At 43.3% G+C, this 18,692-nt stretch overlaps 1 protein-coding gene across 1 annotated transcript in view; it reads left to right on the forward strand.

Annotated features, from left to right (window-relative positions):
- The window catches only part of ITFG1 (integrin alpha FG-GAP repeat containing 1), a 142,021-nt gene that overhangs the window by 43,516 nt on the left and 79,813 nt on the right, over positions 1-18,692 (forward strand). The window contains exons 7-8 of the mRNA XM_063438789.1: positions 11,007-11,068; positions 14,803-14,887. Coding sequence (XP_063294859.1) covers positions 11,007-11,068; positions 14,803-14,887 — 147 coding nt within the window. The remainder of the gene's footprint in view (positions 1-11,006; positions 11,069-14,802; positions 14,888-18,692) is intronic.

The following is an 18,692-nucleotide window of genomic DNA, read 5'->3' on the forward strand; positions in this document are numbered from 1 at the left end:
TGTCATGTAAGGTAGTTTTAAAATGAACAAGTTAGGTTATGAGGACAAAATGGAGGATTGAAGAAGTCAGGTTATGAGGACAAAATGGAGGATTGAAGAAGTCAGGTTAGGAGGACAAAATGGAGGATTGTCACAGTATGAAGTTAAAATGGAGTTAGTGCAATAATTCAATACAAGTACAATAAAGATTTTTAATAATCCCACATCAGGTCCAAGGTAATTCTCCAAGAGGAAGAATATAAAACCATGCTCAGATGATTGATAACGCCATCAAAGCTGTTCCTCATGGGAAGGGCCACTGATGACTTGTGCTGAAGGGGTGTGGAAACAAAGAAACATACTTACATACTTGATGGTCGTGCCCTGGGTTGAAATTATACCTGTTAGAGAGATGATTTCTGAAGCACATCAAAGACCCATAGATCTGAACCCCCGGTCCTTCACATACTCGAGGGCAGTCGATGGTCTTCCCTCACACACAAGCAAACTGTACAATAAATTAATCTTAGCAGCTAGATGAGCTTTAGCTCAACATTGGAAGAAAAGATGAAGCTCCAGCTATGAAAAATGGTGATAGATAAAATCAAGGACCCATATCTAATGAATAAGCTCACTGCCCAAGTGCGACACTCGATAAAATCGTTTAACAAAATATGGCTGCCCTGGGAGGAAAGCAGATACTCTTAGGAGCGTGGCCATGGAACAAAGGAATTTGTGGGGGCCGTGGGTCCATCGAGAGAGACTCCCCTTCCCACTCCTGTCCCCTACACCATACCTCGGTATCCTTTAACCAGTCCTCCTCCTCCCCATCCAACCCTGTTATTCTTGTTACTTTAAATTGTAAAATTTACAAGAATATGCGACACGTTTAAAAGTCAAACGTGTCGCATATGAGATTGATTGGGACAGATATGAAGGGTGGTTAGAGGCTGCTGAGATACAAACGTCGAGGTGAGTGAGACAGATTTTAAAAGGACAGATTGAGGACTGAAAGACAAAGATACCAGAGTTAAATGCAGAGAGACCCATAGAAAGAAGCAGTGAATGGAGCCAGTGCTCAAGGAATCCTGTTGCTAAGCCCAGTGCAGTAATATAGCACGTGTGCTACTTTATTCAGCATCTTTAGAGCTTTAAACACACTGTTATCCCAAACAGCAATTCTGTTGTGAAACGGTTTGTAAAATCTATATGTTTATCGATCTTCCACTTTGCAGTTTTATGATAAACGGCCTGCTTCCCTTCCCTTGCCGGATTTATTCCGCCCCTGAACCTGTCCAGTTAAACCCTCCGCTAGCATAATATTTTTCTAACAGCAGAGAACCGTGCGTTTAATTTTATCAGGATCTGCTTAAAGAGTAACCATCCCCTCTGGGATATCTGCACGCTCCACCCTAACGAACAATTACTCATTATTTGACATGTTTAATTTTTTGAGTTCATAATATTTCCCTGACTTTTATATTATAATGTAGGCAATATGTGTTGCAGTCACGTCACAGCCTTGCATATGATGTAAATCTGGGATCCCATGATGCCCGGTGCATAGTTTATGAGGTCGTTATTTGAGGGATTTCTGGCCCACATGGACAGGGCATTGTGGAAAGATGATGCAGATGAGCAAGTTTGGAGCATCATGGGAAAATGTTAACAGCTGTGCCCAGCCATGATACAGAGAGAAGTGTATTTTCTAATTAAACCCACGGTGCGTTCCTCTGCAGTAATGTATCAAGATCTGATTACCTGCAACAACCTATACGTTGTGATAAAGCTGTCTGTTGCATGGTTTACGGGTTAGCCAGCCCTGGGTCTTGTTGACTGAGGTCTGCAAGACATAGGCGAGCGAATTCCTTCTTTTGGTTACGTTTGCTAGGTGTGGGGAAGTGTCTGTATTATAAAGTTGGAATTAGCTTTTTAGAAGTTGGCTCATTTAGGTTTTACATTTGTCGCCCCAGCTCCAGCCCGAGTGAGAATCAAAGCAAGACAAATATGTTCTGCTTCTTGAAAATCTCGATGTGAATCTACAGCGCCGATGAGGGTTTTTCTTTCTTTACCATGTTTTTCCTTTTATGAGATTAGATTGACCGGGGCAGGTTTCACAGTAATAACTTTCTCCAAGTTTCTGCTTTGCAGGCTGCCCAATCTTATCGTCTGTTTCCGTGGTTTTCTAAGGCCGCGGAGGCTGGACGTGAGGTTAGCACACTGATTCATCCTGCGCTGTGATACAGGTCGTGTACTGGCCCACTCGCTGCTCCAGGGAAACAGAGCTTTTCATGAGCTGCCTTGATCCAGTGAAATAAACAGGCAGCAGTAATCAGTGCGAGCACGGACAGAGGCTGCTGTGATTTGGCAGGATTTGTAAACCTCCAGACACAGATATCGCCTCGTAATCCGGCATTATCTGCCATAGACTTAAATGCCCAGAACCAGCACTCAGCCTAGTAAGAACCTGCTGGGAACGACTGCCACAAACACAGCAGGTTACAGTGTATCATGGCACGACGAGATCAGAATTTTCATTAAACAATCACCTAGCACGGCTTACAGTTTGTGTTCAGTTTTCTCTAGCCGTTGTGCTTAGTGTGTGTGCTTTTTGTCGTTTACCATTTTGTTAGATTTCGATGGGTGGAAGGGTCTTTTTGCAATTATATCGCTAACGCTTCGTCAGTGTGCTCCCTGGAAGTCGAGACTGGCCCATTAATAGGAAACCTTAATTAGTTATTAGGGTTAATGCCATTACTGGTACCTTACTCCCTCCAAGGAGACCCCTCTCATTAATAGAAAACCTTAATTAGTTATTAGGGTTCATGCCATTACTGGTACCTCATTCTCTCCATGGAGATAGACCCCCTCCCATTAATAGGAAACCTTAATTAGTTATTAGGCTTCATGCCATTAGTGGTACCTCATTCTCTCCAAGGAGATAGACCCCCTCCCATTAATAGGAAACCTTAATTAGTTATTAGGGTTCATGCCATTAGTGGTACCTCATTCTCTCCAAGGAGATAGACCCCCTCCCATTAATAGGAAACCTTAATTAGTTATTAGGGTTCATGCCATTACTGGTACCTCATTCTCTCCAAGGGGATAGACCCCCTCCCATTAATAGGAAACCTTAATTAGTTATTAGGGTTCATGCCATTACTGGTACCTCATTCTCTCCAAGGGGATAGACCCCCTCCCATTAATAGGAAACCTTAATTAGTTATTAGGGTTCATGCCATTAGTGGTACCTCATTCTCTCCAAGGAGATAGACCCCCTCCCATTAATAGGAAACCTTAATTAGTTATTAGGGTTCATGCCATTACTGGTACCTCATTCTCTCCAAGGAGATAGACCCCCTCCCATTAACAGGAAACCTTAATTAGTTATTAGGCTTCATGCCATTAGTGGTACCTCATTCTCTCCAAGGAGATAGACCCCCTCCCATTAATAGGAAACCTTAATTAGTTATTAGGCTTCATGCCATTAGTGGTACCTCATTCTCTCCAAGGAGATAGACCCCCTCCCATTAATAGGAAACCTTAATTAGTTATTAGGCTTCATGCCATTAGTGGTACCTCATTCTCTCCAGGGAGATAGACCCCCTCCCATTAATAGGAAACCTTAATTAGTTATTAGGGTTCATGCCATTAGTGGTACCTCATTCTCTCCAAGGAGATAGACCCCCTCCCATTAATAGGAAACCTTAATTAGTTATTAGGGTTCATGCCATTACTGGTACCTCATTCTCTCCAAGGAGATAGACCCCCTCCCATTAATAGGAAACCTTAATTAGTTATTAGGGTTCATGCCATTACTGGTACCTCACTCTCTCCAAGGAGAGAGACCCCCTCCCATTAATAGGAAACCTTAATTAGTTATTGGGGTTCATGATATTACTGGTACCTCATTCTCTCCAAGGAGATATACCCCTCCCATTAATAGGAAACCTTAATTAGTTATTGGGGTTCATGCCATTAGTGGTACCTCATTCTCTCCAAGGAGAGAGACCCCTCCCATTAATAGGAAACCTTAATTAGTTATTAGGGTTCATGCCATTAGTGGTACCTCATTCTCTCCAAGGAGAGAGACCCCCTCCCATTAATAGGAAACCTTAATTAGTTATTAGGGTTCATGCCATTACTGGTACCTCATTCTCTCCAAGGAGATAGACCCCTTCCCATTAATAGGAAACCTTAATTCGTTATTGGGGTTCATGCCATTACTGGTACCTCATTCTCTCCAAGGAGATAGACCCCTCCCATTAATAGGAAACCTGAATTAGTTATTAGGGTTCATGCCATTACTGGTACCTCATTCTCTCCAAGGAGATAGACCCCCTCCCCTTAATAGGAAACCTTAATTAGTTATTGGGGTTCATGCCATTAGTGGTACCTCATTATCTCCAAGGATATAGACCCCCTCCCATTAATAGGACACCTTAATTAGTTATTGGGGTTCATGCCATTAGTGGTACCTCATTCTCTCCAAGGAGATAGACCCCTCCCATTAATAGGAAACCTTAATTAGTTATTGGGGTTCATGCCATTACTGGTACCTCATTCTCTCCAAGGAGATAGACCCCCTCCCATTAATAGGAAACCTTAATTAGTTATTAGGGTTCATGCCATTAGTGGTACCTCATTCTCTCCAAGGAGAGAGACCCCCTCCCATTAATAGGAAACCTTAATTAGTTATTAGGGTTCATGCCATTACTGGTACCTCATTCTCTCCAAGGAGATATACCCCTCCCATTAATAGGAAACCTTAATTAGTTAATAGGGTTCATGCCATTAGTGGTACCTCATTCTCTCCAAGGAGATATACCCCTCCCATTAATAGGAAACCTTAATTAGTTATTAGGGTTCATGCCATTACTGGTGCCTCACTCTCTCTGAGATAGACCCCTCCCCCAGTGAAAGGAAACCTTAATTAGTTATTAGGGTTCATGCCTTTGATGGTTCCTTCAGCTCTGCCCATGCTGGCACATCCTGCCACCTCCCGGTGTATACTATCCCACTGGGCACACTGCCTTCAGGCATAGCCAGCTAATCTGTGTTAATCTCCATGTACTTGCCCTCTAGTCTCCCCTCCTCTATACCATTACCTATTAGCTACTGCCAAACTAAGACACAGCACGGGGGATGATGGCTGCTGGTTTGTAATGGAGTAATCATCTTTTACTGGAGCTAACTGGACGAATTTGCTAATTTGCTCCAGGTTTCGTTATGCAGTGTGATGGTCAAACAGCCCTGCCTGTACTGGACATTCAGAGACTGTACTCCATATGGCTCCCATTCATTAGAACTGCCCTACGGTGTAACTAATATCAACTTTAGAATGGATATTTCACTAATACATGCTAGCAGGACATGGCATTCTCAAGTCATCCAGCGTGGGATAGTTTATCTCTGCCAAGCAGTGTTTGCATCTCTCTGGGACTTCCATCGGCAGCAAAACATTGCATTCTGCTCTTTCCCAACTTGAAAGGGAGCTAAAAGAACAGACTCTCTGATTTCATTGCAAAAATGATGTTTTCGAATTAGCAGCACCCGTATCTTTAGTGATGTTCACTTGTTCTTTTTACTGGGAAATGATTCCTTAATCCTCCGCTCGCTTCCTCCTATTTAACATTCCAGCGGATTAACGCTGTATTAAAATTCAAATCGAGCTGGTTATCATTTTGAAAACTTTCATTTCCATTATGTACGTTCAGTAAAATTGCTATTATGTAGCCATTATGTTAATGTTATGGTAAATGGAGCACTTGGAATGGGTTTATTGTTTGACTGCACCTTGTTTTAATTAATTTAATTCCTCTTTTAATTAGACTTTCAATTTCACTGATGTTTCAAATAAAATATTTCTTTATTGAGGCTTTTAAAGTGGGTCCCTGTGATTAATAATAAGCGAAATCTGGTCACGTACGCTGACTGCTACTCCATTAACCCCCGGACTCGTTCTGTCCTACGGGGGTCTTGGCGCAACCTAGAGATCTGTCGCCATGTTAATTTTTTGTTGGTTTACACATTCTGAAGATCTCTTATCATATAGCTCCATATTATACAGAGACATAAAGTGCAGTGTATCGGGCAATATACGTGTGAGTATTTATTACCTATTAACCTGGGTAAACGGCTGGATTCAAATCGATGATGCTATCACAGACCGGATTAAATTACAGATGGAAGAAGCCATTGTCAATACCTGGTACCAATGTCAAACCGTAAGTGCTGAAGAAGTGGAGTTAGCCATTGTATGGGCATCCAGCAATCCTCCATCTCTACGGCCAACTATAATAAGCTTCAAGTTGAGGATGTTTTAAAGAAAGTCTCACCAGTGAACTGGTGGAAGTCACTTAAGCACTTGGATCCCTGGAATCTTCTCTCCCTCGGGACTTCATCGTAAACTGAGGAATCGGTTAGGGCCTGACCAAGCCTGAAGATCAATGAGCTGCAGAGACCGTGTTTTACGTTTTTCATGTGGATCCTGCTGATTTATTCAGTTTTCTGTTTGTTTTAAAGATATTTTGTTTAACCACTTCATTTAATAAACACTGATGTTTAAGCAAACACAAGAGTATGTATTCTCTATAATGTTATTGTGTTGGCAAAATAAAACACTTTAAGTAGTTCTCCAAATATGAGTGATTAACCTTTTAAACTAAAATCGGCTCTGTTATACTAATCTAAATATGAAATCTTCATCTGGTAGCAAATATTAAAGATTATAACTATCAGGAAGAGGGAGTCTTTACATTTTAAATCGAGTCTTACTGATCCGCCCGCTGGGTAAATATCTCTAATAAAATCGCTTTATTATTTTATGGTCCTGGGCATTTTAATCAATTTCAATATCTGTGACTCATCTGCTGCTCCTGTCCCATCGTAAATCAATTAACCATAAGGCTCCTAGAATTTTAAATCCTATTCCTTATCCTCGATATTTAACTAATGTGTTTGTGATGTCTGAGCCATATAATTCGATGTAGAAACCAGCACTTCTGCATTTACCTCTGTGCTGGAACTGGGCGTCTCCATCTTAGCTCCCTGTCAGTCCTTGTTATAAGACCTTTTCTTTACACCTGGCAGTCAACACAGAAACAATGTATCTATTTCCTCTTCTCATGTGACATGTGTGCCTTGGCTGTGCCAGGACTTGGCTGGGCTGTGATAAGAAATGCTGAATCATTAATATACATTTAACCCCTTAAGGACCAAACTTCTGGAATAAAAGGGAATCATGACATGTCACACATGTCATGTGTCCTTAAGGGGTTAAAAGGAAACTTAGAATTGTGTAAAAAAGAAAGCTTTACACAAGTTAGGATATTTTTAATGTTTTATTCAGGGGTGTGATCTCTATAGACGTCACTTTTCCTCTTTAGTTTGCTTTGAAGTCGGGACTGTGATGGGGGAACGTTTTTTTTCTCTCTGTTGCTTTTTCATACTATACTGTTGTGACGAACCCCGGTTGTTCGTGTATTCCCCCTGTCTTTATTATGTGTACTACCCTGTTCGTGTAGATGAGCGCCAACCAGGAGGAGCATCCGTACCCCGAAAGGAGACTCTTCCCTTGCCTGATTTCACACAGGGACATCGCAAACGGAGGCTGTTCGCGATGGGTACTGTAATGGGAGTCCCTGGGGTTGGTGTGGGCATCCTTCATGGACAATGGCAGGGTTGGGCGTGCTTTCTGTAACTGGAAGTCAAAGAGGCAGGTGGATTCCCCGTGCTGCGACTCCCAGATGTCCCGTTAACTTGCAGGGAGATTGATGGAGGAGGACTATTTGAGGGGATAAATAAGTTAAGTTTAGAAAACATGAGTGTCAGGATTACAAGTTGATCCAGCATGCACAACTGTGTCACATCTAGGACTAAGGATAACGTATAACCGGACCTTACAATGGCCGGACTTGACGTCTCCAAGAATAGTCAAAATACTTGCCGAGATCAGGAACACTGAATCAGATACAACGATGAGGGGAAGCCAAAAGTCAAGGATGCCAGAATTCAGGGAAGTCAAAACGAAGCCAAAGTTAAATACCAGAAAATCAAGATCGGGAACACACTCTCTGATCACCATCAGGATGAAACCACGACAGGGCAATGAGCAAAATGAGAATTGGGTTTAAATACCCCTTATGTGGATCCGATTGGCTGTAACCGGCCTTTGACCCCAAAAGCAATTACCAGGTTTCCATGTGCATGATTGCTGCTTGGCACAAACTCTCCTGTGGATCTGATTGGCCATAATCGGCCTTTGACCCCAAAAGCAATTACCAGGTTTTCATGTTCATGATTGCTGCTCAGCACAAGTATTCCTGCCAGGACGGTAATGCTGCTCAGCACAACTTTTCCTGTCAGGATGGTAAATGCCATTAACCACATTTATATGTGTGGATGAATACGTGACAAGGAGGACATCAAGTTAGTGATAGAAGAGAGGCAGTTTGTGACATGTTCCAGGAGAGTGGTCAGGGACTCAGACGTAAATCTGAGTACCGTTGGCATATCAATCGTACTGAATTCCTAAGGAGTTAATAAAGTTACCGAGAGAGGCAGGGAAGATGGAGAATAAAAGAGGACCAAGATCAGAGCCTTGGGGAACACCAACCGAGATGGGCAGCTGGAAGGAGATGGCTCCAGAGAAAGAAGAACTAAATGAGAGTTCAGAAAGGATGACAACCAGGAAAGCACTGTGTCACAGAGTCCAAGGTTCTGGATGGTTTGAAGAAGAAGAGTGGTCACCTGTATCAGAGGCAGCAGAGAATTTGAGGAGGATTAAGAGAGAGTAATGGCCTTCAAATTTAGCAGTGATTAAGTCATTGGTCAGTTTAGTAAAGGCAGTTTCAGTAGAATGGAGGGAGCAGAAGCCAGGTAATCTATGCGCAGTTTCAGTAGAATGGAGGGAGAGGAAGCCAGGTAATCTATGGGCAGTTTCAGTAGAATGGAGGGAGAGTAAGCCAGGTAATCTATGGGCAGTTTCAGTAGAATGGAGGGATAGGAAGCCAGGTAATCTATGGGCAGTTTCAGTAGAATGGAGGGAGAGGAAGCCAGGTAATCTATGGGCAGTTTCAGTAGAATGGAGGGAGAGGAAGCCAGGTAATCTATGGGCAGTTTCAGTAGAATGGAGGGAGAGGAAGCCAGGTAATCTATGGGCAGTTTCAGTAGAATGGAGGGAGAGGAAGCCAGGTAATCTATGGGCAGTTTCAGTAGAATGGAGGGATAGGAAGCCAGGTAATCTATGCACAGTTTCAGTAGAATGGAGGGAGAGGAAGCCAGGTAATCTATGGGCAGTTTCAGTAGAATGGAGGGAGAGGAAGCCAGGTAATCTATGGGCAGTTTCAGTAGAATGGAGGGAGAGGAAGCCAGGTAATCTATGGGCAGTTTCAGTAGAATGGAGGGAGAGGAAGCCAGGTAATCTATGGGCAGTTTCAGTAGAATGGAGGGATAGGAAGCCAGGTAATCTATGCACAGTTTCAGTAGAATGGAGGTAGAGGAAGCCAGGTAATCTATGGGCAGTTTCAGTAGAATGGAGGGAGAGGAAGCCAGGTAATCTATGGGCAGTTTCAGTAGAATGGAGGGAGAGGAAGCCAGGTAATCTATGGGCAGTTTCAGTAGAATGGAGGGAGAGGAAGCCAGGTAATCTATGGGCAGTTTCAGTAGAATGGAGGGAGAGGAAGCCAGGTAATCTATGGGCAGTTTCAGTAGAATGGAGGGATAGGAAGCCAGGTAATCTATGCACAGTTTCAGTAGAATGGAGGGAGAGGAAGCCAGGTAATCTATGGGCAGTTTCAGTAGAATGGAGGGAGAGGAAGCCAGGTAATCTATGGGCAGTTTCAGTAGAATGGAGGGAGAGGAAGCCAGGTAATCTATGGGCAGTTTCAGTAGAATGGAGGGAGAGGAAGCCAGGTAATCTATGGGCAGTTTCAGTAGAATGGAGGGAGAGGAAGCCAGGTAATCTATGGGCAGTTTCAGTAGAATGGAGGGAGAGGAAGCCAGGTAATCTATGGTCAGTTTCAGTAGAATGGAGGGAGCAGAAGCCATGTTGAAGTTACAAGGAGAGCGTTATTATTGAGAATGTGAGTTAGACTATAATCCAACCCGCTCACGAAGCTTAGAAGTGAAGGGGAGAAGTGATATGGGGCAGTGGTTAGGAGAGGTAGGGTCAAGACATGGCTTTTTAGGATGGTATTAACACTTGCATGTTTGAGGGAAGAAGGGAAGATGCCAGTAGATAAGGAAAGGTTGAAAATATGCATTCGTGATGGGACTAGACTAAAAAAAGAGATTGGACGAGGGGAGGGAATCAAGAGGACATGTGGTGAGGCAGGATGACAGGAGACTTTTAGAGACCTCTAGCTCAGAGACTGTAGGAAAGGGCTGAAAGCGTGATTACAGAAGAGGTAGCTTGAGCAAGACAAACAAGATTTGATTGGGGAGAAGAAGTTATTTAGAGCAAGTGAGCTAAGGTTTCTGAGATAAGCTAGATTCAATATGGTGAGTGAGGGGCACATTGACATCTTTAGTGTTTGTTTTTTTTTTTTTGTTTTTTATCTTTCTGGTTTTTGTTTTGCTGATTAACAATTAGTATTACTTGTTGCTAGTATAAAGTGGTGGTGTTGCAGTTTTTCCTCCAGTATTCCTGCCGTACATTTTGCAATCATTTTCCGAGAGGAGTTGTTCAAAAGCTGACAATTTAACTTCACTGTATCCATAAAGCAGTGCCTGTGGGGAACACTCAGCAATGCCGTAGATTTAGAAAGAGTTTTACAATTTTTAACTTCTTATTTAGCATATGTGTTAACGCGCTGCCGGTATATTGTATTAAAAAACAGACTGGGTCAAATCCTCTCCTTTAATCCTGTTTGTTTTCTCGTACACCCCAAACCAGCAGAGCACCCCTTGACCTATGCATTGCCCTTGGTGTTCTTTGGCTGTTTTGGGGGAGGCTTCAGCTTTTATCTGTTACACTTTTAGCTATTGGAAATAACTTAGACAAAATGCTTTTTTTTTTTCTCCAGATTTATTTCTTACGACCGTGTCTACTTCTGGCGGCGTTCAGTTTGAAACGTGGATAAACGAGGTGAGAGATGTTTTCTGTCATTTTGTTATAATTGTAATTAAATTGTTACTCTCAGTGATTTGAAGTGGTTATGGTGCCTGGAGTCTGTATGGGCAGCGTTTCCCTTTGAAATGCTGCACATTTAGGTGTCATAAGCTAGCCTGGAGCTAACTTGGGCTGGCTTATATCAATTCAGTGCATATTTTTTACACAGTGTGCCATTCGTTGGCTGAGACTGGTCAGCTGACACCAATAAATGCTGTCTTGATCAACTTCTGCAGCTCTGCACATCACCAGCAGTTACAGGAGCCACGGAGTTCAGTTAAGAGGGCAAGCCATTGCTAAATAGCTTGTCCCATTACCGGGGGAAAACAGGGTCATGATGTTTGGTGTCACCTTTTACGTTAACCATGGTTTGCCAAGTTCAGGATTTTGCTTCTTATTTGCTAGGTTTTATTTTTTTTCTTCTACAATAATTTCATTCCTTACCCCCTCCCAAATAGAAAATACAGTGTTAAAGACAAACTTGAATTTAAAGAGGCAGAATTTATCATCGAAGTGAGTAAAGATTATTATTATTTTTTATTTTTCTTTGCTGGCATGCAGTTATCATTTCCAAGCCTTTCATCACTTAAAAAGCTCACTGTTTAAATTCCATAAATTAAACTCTGTCAGCGGACAATATTCCCTATTTGTGAACACATCCAGTGTGAGCAACCGCCCAGTGGGCTTCCAGTGCTACAGAAAGCTGAATTCAATACTGTCCCCTGGAGGGGAGGGGGCACTCGGCTCCTAACACCATACTGTGCCTTATTTATATAGCGCCAACAAATTCCGCAGCCCTGTACAATAGGTCAGATTTATGTATAAGTGGGCAAAATAAAAGGGAATCCCTTGTGCCATATCATGTAACTTTGCATTACGTTGAATGGAGAAAAAATGGAATTCGTGGCTTGGAACATGTAATGGCAAAAAAAAATAAAACCCCTTTATCGCTGAATTGCAATGACTGTATAGTACCTAAACCACCCTGAGCATGCACCAAAACTGCTTTCACCCAACCACAGAAAGGAATTGAGGCTAATTGTCCAAATTTCCCATTCTGCGGTAAAACCATGTCTAATTCCCAGGGACTGTCTACAAATGTTCTGCAATGTCACAGTTTAAGCTGATCCTGGCATCAGACGCCCATCCGTATAAACCCACGTTATTGAAATGTAAAGTGACAGAAATATCACCCAGAAGATCTTCATCCCTCGGGCACGCAGAATCCAGGAAATGTCAGTATTGCAGCACTTTGATGGCATTGTATGATCCTTCCATACTGTTGGGTACGGTAGCAGTTTATGTGGCTGTTCAGGTTTTTGAAGCCAGGCAGCCAATTAAAGCAATCAGTCTGCCCTGATGTGGATGTTAACAGGAATCCCGCAGTGCTGTCAGCTGTTGTAAGGAGTTACTGTCATTTAATTTGTCAGCGTGACGCTCTATGAAGATAAAGCATTTCCACAGGTCTAATTCCTTCTGTTGGCTCCAGGCCACAGATATTTTTAAACATATCATTGCCTGTTTGTAGAGGGTGGGAGCAAAGCAGGGGTGCAGTGCAGTCGAGGCGAATCATGGACCCTTAAGGTACGCTCCCCTACTGAGAATATCTGTGATTGCGTTAAGATTAATCAGAGAAAACCTAACAAAAAGTGTGAAGCGCGTGAGCCTGATTATAGCACTTGAATTGCTTCTAGCCAAGCAGTGCGGGAGCATGTGAGCACTGCGGTGTTAACTTTTTCAATGCCACTGGTATAGGACACCATGTACGTCTCACTAGAAGCTGGTATTTGTAGGCCGTTGAGTCTGTGTATAAAACAGGTCATGTATTATAGCTTCTTTTTCTATTATTTAAACATGTATTTAAACATGTATATTATTTAAACATGTAGGAATCCGAGATATCCACGGCCTTTACATTAATGTGCATATTTTATGCATGGCGCTGCCACAGACCGGCACGTGACTCTACCAGATCGCAGTAACGTATTGTTATGTATAAATAGGGCCATTAAATCTCAGGAATTTAAATATCATTTTGCCTCTTTATAAATCAATGAGTCTACACCTTCAATATGCTGTGCAATTTTGGGCATCTGTTCTAAAGAAGGATATTATGGCACTAGAAAAAGTGCACAGACGGGCTGCAAAATTGAGGAATGAAGCATTTTAGATATAATGAAAGGTTAACACGTTGAAATTTCTTTAGTTTTAAAAAAACGGCGTCTCAGAGGGGACATGATAACGTTATGCAAATATATTTGGGGGAACAAACAAACCATTGTGTGGAAATCTGTTCATAAACAGGGCTATACATAGGACACAAGGTCACACGTTTAGATTGTAAGAAAGGAGATTTAGTCTAAAGCAAAGGAGAGGTTTTTTTCACAGTAATAGCAATAAGGATGTGGAATTCTCTGCCTGAAGTGGTGGTATTATCAGAGTCTGTACAGATGTTCAAATGGCAACTGGGTGAATATTTGCAAAACCATACTATTCAGGGACATCATTTTTAATACGTGGGGCAATAACTTCTTGATCCAAAGAGAGCTCTGACTGCTATTCTGGGGTCAAGGAGTTTTTTTTCCTTAGTTTGTTGCAAAAGTTAGAAAGCGCTTCAAACTTTTTTTTTTTTTTTTTTCCTTCTTTTGGATCAAAAACAGATGTGAGGCTGAACTTGATGGACGCTTGTCTCTTTACAACAAGCCTGTCAAACTCGCGGCCAGTGGACTGCATGCGGCCCACAATGGACATCTTTGCACGAGTACATGCCTCGAGTACATGCTTGGTGTTAAAGCAGAATAGGCACCTGCTCTCCCCACACTTCAGGTGTCTATTCTGCTAAAACTTACCTGGCCGGGGAGGAGGGCCAGTGAGGGAACTCAGTGTTTCTGTTCCTCACTGCTCCCTCGCACGGGCCATTTGTAGTGAAGCCGGGCGCCGAAATGTGACGTCATATTCCGGCACTCAGCATCACTAAACTGCATGCGAGGGAGTAGTGAGGAGCAAATAGAAGATCCCCACTGGACCCCAGCGAGAGGCCCCATACCAGCTCCCAAAGGTAGGAGCAATAAAGAAAATGACGTGTGTGCAAGAATGTGTAAATGTGTGTGTCTGTCTGTGAGTGTGTGTGTGTGTTGGTCAGTGTTGCATTGGCTGCGACTGGACAGTGGAGTACCTGGAGGTGCATAGAGGCACGCAAAGCCACATGACATCGACGTGCTTCACCTTCACAGGGTTTCAAGAAGTAGCGGGAGGATCAGATTTGGCACAGGGTGCAGACGGCACCATTTGGGGTATACCAGAGGCCGGACTCCGGAGTTGCATACTGGCAGCGGCAATGTTAGTGGAGTCTGCTTGTTGGCTAGTGGGGGGTGCTGGGATTTATTTGGGGTTGGAGGACCAGGATTTAGTAGAGGGGGTTGCTGGGTGTTGTTTGTTTTTTATTTTTTATATACTGTACTTTTCAAAATATACCTACTAATCTATGAAAATTAAAAAAAATTTGCAGCCCACATGAACTTTTAAACCTTGTTCATGTGGCCCGTGCTAGACTTTGAGTTTACATGCTTGCTTTACAGCCTATGTAACTATGCATATCGGCATGTAACTGTCAGATCACAGTATTATTTATTTAGTTTCACAGCTAAATACTCCCCTCTTTGTGTGTGATTCTGTGTCTAAATGTGCACATTTTTGTTTTATTTCCATAGGGAGGTAACTTCACAGAACCATCTTACACCATCCCACAGCCAAAAGATGCGAAGATTATTGGGCAGTCAGCCTTTGCCGATTTTGGTAAGCCTATTTTGCTATCACTGAAATTGTTGCGGAACTATAAAGACCACAGCACTCCTAAGTGTTCACTCACTTAACAATAGCCATTTTAGTTTGGGCTACTGTTTTCTTTGTGTTAATGTAAGTCTGCCTCTATGGTTAGGAAACCTTAACCATTTTATTGCTAGATTAGCCTTCTAAAATAAATCTGCACTATAAGCTACCATGCAGGTAGAATCTGTATGTATAAATGTAAAAATAACAATCCATGCTCCACAGGGCTCAGTGTCTGATAGAGCATTGTACCATCCTATCGATACAGGGTATTAGAGGAAATGTACATTACAATAGATACATGGTACTGTACTTTTCTGTCGATGCTGGGTATTGTACCGTGCTGTCGATGCTGGGTATTGTACCGTGCTGTCGATGCTGGGTATTGTACCGTGCTGTCGATGCTGGGTATTGTACCGTGCTGTCGATGCTGGGTATTGTACCGTGCTGTCGATGCTGGGTATTGTACCGTGCTGTCGATGCTGGGTATTGTACCGTGCTGTCGATGCTGGGTATTGTACCGTGCTGTCGATGCTGGGTATTGTACCGTGCTGTCGATGCTGGGTATTGTACATAGCTGTCGATGCTGGGTATTGTACCATGCTGTTGATGCTGGGTATTGTACCGTGCTGTCTGTGGCGAAACCAACCTCGCCACGTGTCCTTGGAGGGGGCTACTTGCCCGCCTCTTGCCTTTGGACTATGGACCAGACTTTATCTGAATGTGTTAACCCAGATTGCTATGCCATGGAGCCCATTCGTGTAGTTAAAGACTTCGGCTCCATGGCAGTTGAACTGTGTGAATAGGATCTGCGCGCTATTCGGTATGTGAAATGTCTGTGTGTTATGTGTAAAAGGTGACTTTATGTATTTTAAAGTGTTTTACTGTCTTTGTGCTCAATGGAGTCTGTCTCTGTCCTGGGAGGTAATTTGATTACTTCTGCAGGATAGAGGGCTCTGTAAAACCGGTCTGAGCCGGAAAGCCATGCTGGCAGGGGTTTTAAAAGATACTTTACTAACTTTTGAACCCCTGGTCTGATTCATGCCATTTTTTAATATGTTGTTCCCCTGAATGGATTGATTGTGGATATGCATTTTTATGTGAATGTGATGTATGGTTTTAGAGTTATGAAAGTTGGGTAGAAAGTATGTTTTAACTGTATGTATAATTGAGTTTCCTCTCAGGATAAGGGGAGGGAATATGTGGGATGTAACTGATGTGTGAGTGGTTGTTTTATACCTCCCTGTGGGCGGACCTGTATTTGTAACAACTGCAATAAAAGCCAGGCTGGATGTGCCAGTCCAGAGTTCCTGTTTTAACCCTCAAGCTGAAGTGTCGTCTCATTCTTGGGGGAGGATTTATTGCATGCTGTTTCAGTTTGACTGCTAGGAGTGCAAACCTATTCGTATGGTTCCTATTCAACTGTCTACAGCATTCATATGCTTGAGAGGATTTATATGCCTCTCTGATTCGGTGATTGTGGTGTCGGCTAGAGTGCTTGGCGGCCTCAGGAAGCACTAGGAGCATCCTTTAACGGAGGTACCCAGTCGGGGTGCCAGGTGATCCGTTACACTGTCGATGCTGGGTATTGTGCCTTGCTGTCGATGCTGGGTACAGCGCCTCGCCAATGCGGTATACTGTGCCTTGCGGTCGATGCACTGTATTGTACCTTGCTGTCGATGCTGCGTTCTGCGTCATGCTGTTGATGCGGCGTACAGCACCTCGGCTTCGATGCAGAGTATTGTACCTTGCGGTCAATGCGGGATACTGTAACTTGCAGTCGATGCTGAGTATTGTACCTTGTGGTCAATGCGGGATACTGTACCTTGCAGTCGATGCTGAGTATTGTACCTTGTGGTCAATGCGGGATACTGTACCTTGCAATCGATGCTGATTATTGTACCTTGTGGTCAATGCGGGATACTGTACCTTGCAGTCGATGCTGAGTATTGTACCTTGTGGTCAATGCGGGATACTGTACCTTGCAATCGATGCTGATTATTGTACCTTGTGGTCAATGCGGGATACTGTACCTTGCAGTTGATGCTGAGTATTGTACCTTGCAGTTGATGCTGAGTATTGTACCTTGCAGTTGATGCTGAGTATTGTACCTTGCAGTCGATGCTGAGTATTGTACCTTGCAGTCGATGCTGAGTATTGTACCTTGCAGTCGATGCTGAGTATTGTACCTTGCAGTCGATGCTGAGTATTGTACCTTGCAGTCGATGCTGAGTATTGTACCTTGCAGTCGATGCTGAGTATTGTACCTTGCAGTCGATGCTGAGTATTGTACCTTGCAGTCGATGCTGAGTATTGTACCTTGCAGTCGATGCTGAGTATTGTACCTTGCAGTCGATGCTGAGTATTGTACCTTGCAGTCGATGCTGAGTATTGTACCTTGCAGTCGATGCTGAGTATTGTACCTTGCAGTTGATGCTGAGTATTGTACCTTGCAGTTGATGCTGAGTATTGTACCTTGCAGTTGATGCTGAGTATTGTACCTTGCAGTCGATGCTGAGTATTGTACCTTGCAGTCGATGCTGAGTATTGTACCTTGCAGTCGATGCTGAGTATTGTACCTTGCAGTCGATGCTGAGTATTGTACCTTGCAGTCGATGCTGAGTATTGTACCTTGCAGTCGATGCTGAGTATTGTACCTTGCAGTCGATGCTGAGTATTGTACCTTGCAGTCGATGCTGAGTATTGTACCTTGCAGTCGATGCTGAGTATTGTACCTTGCAGTCGATGCTGAGTATTGTACCTTGCAGTCGATGCTGAGTATTGTACCTTGCAGTCGATGCTGAGTATTGTACCTTGCAGTCGATGCTGAGTATTGTACCTTGCAGTCGATGCTGAGTATTGTACCTTGCAGTCGATGCTGAGTATTGTACCTTGCAGTCGATGCTGAGTATTGTACCTTGCAGTTGATGCTGAGTATTGTACCTTGCAGTCGATGCTGAGTATTGTACCTTGCAGTCGATGCTGAGTATTGTACCTTGCAGTCGATGCTGAGTATTGTACCTTGCAGTCGATGCTGAGTATTGTACCTTGCAGTCGATGCTGAGTATTGTACCTTGCAGTCGATGCTGAGTATTGTACCTTGCAGTCGATGCTGAGTATTGTACCTTGCAGTCAATGCGGGATACTGTACCTTGCAGTCGATGCTGAGTATTGTACCTTGTGGTCAATGCGGGATACTGTACCTTGCAGTTGATGCTGAGTATTGTACCTTGCAGTTGATGCTGAGTATTGTACCTTGCAGTCGATGCTGAGTATTGTACCTTGCAGTCGATGCTGAGTATTGTACCTTGCAGTCGATGCTGAGTATTGTACCTTGCAGTCGATGCTGAGTATTGTACCTTGCAGTCGATGCTGAGTATTGTACCTTGCAGTCGATGCTGAGTATTGTACCTTGCAGTCGATGCTGAGTATTGTACCTTGCAGTCGATGCTGAGTATTGTACCTTGCAGTCGATGCTGAGTATTGTACCTTGCAGTCGATGCTGAGTATTGTACCTTGCAGTCGATGCTGAGTATTGTACCTTGCAGTCGATGCTGAGTATTGTACCTTGCAGTCGATGCTGAGTATTGTACCTTGCAGTCGATGCTGAGTATTGTACCTTGCAGTCGATGCTGAGTATTGTACCTTGCAGTCGATGCTGAGTATTGTACCTTGCAGTCGATGCTGAGTATTGTACCTTGCAGTCGATGCTGAGTATTGTACCTTGCAGTCGATGCTGAGTATTGTACCTTGCAGTCGATGCTGAGTATTG

The sequence above is a fragment of the Pelobates fuscus genome, chromosome 12 (genome assembly GCF_036172605.1).
Source record: "Pelobates fuscus isolate aPelFus1 chromosome 12, aPelFus1.pri, whole genome shotgun sequence".
NCBI classification, from domain to species: domain Eukaryota; kingdom Metazoa; phylum Chordata; class Amphibia; order Anura; family Pelobatidae; genus Pelobates; species Pelobates fuscus.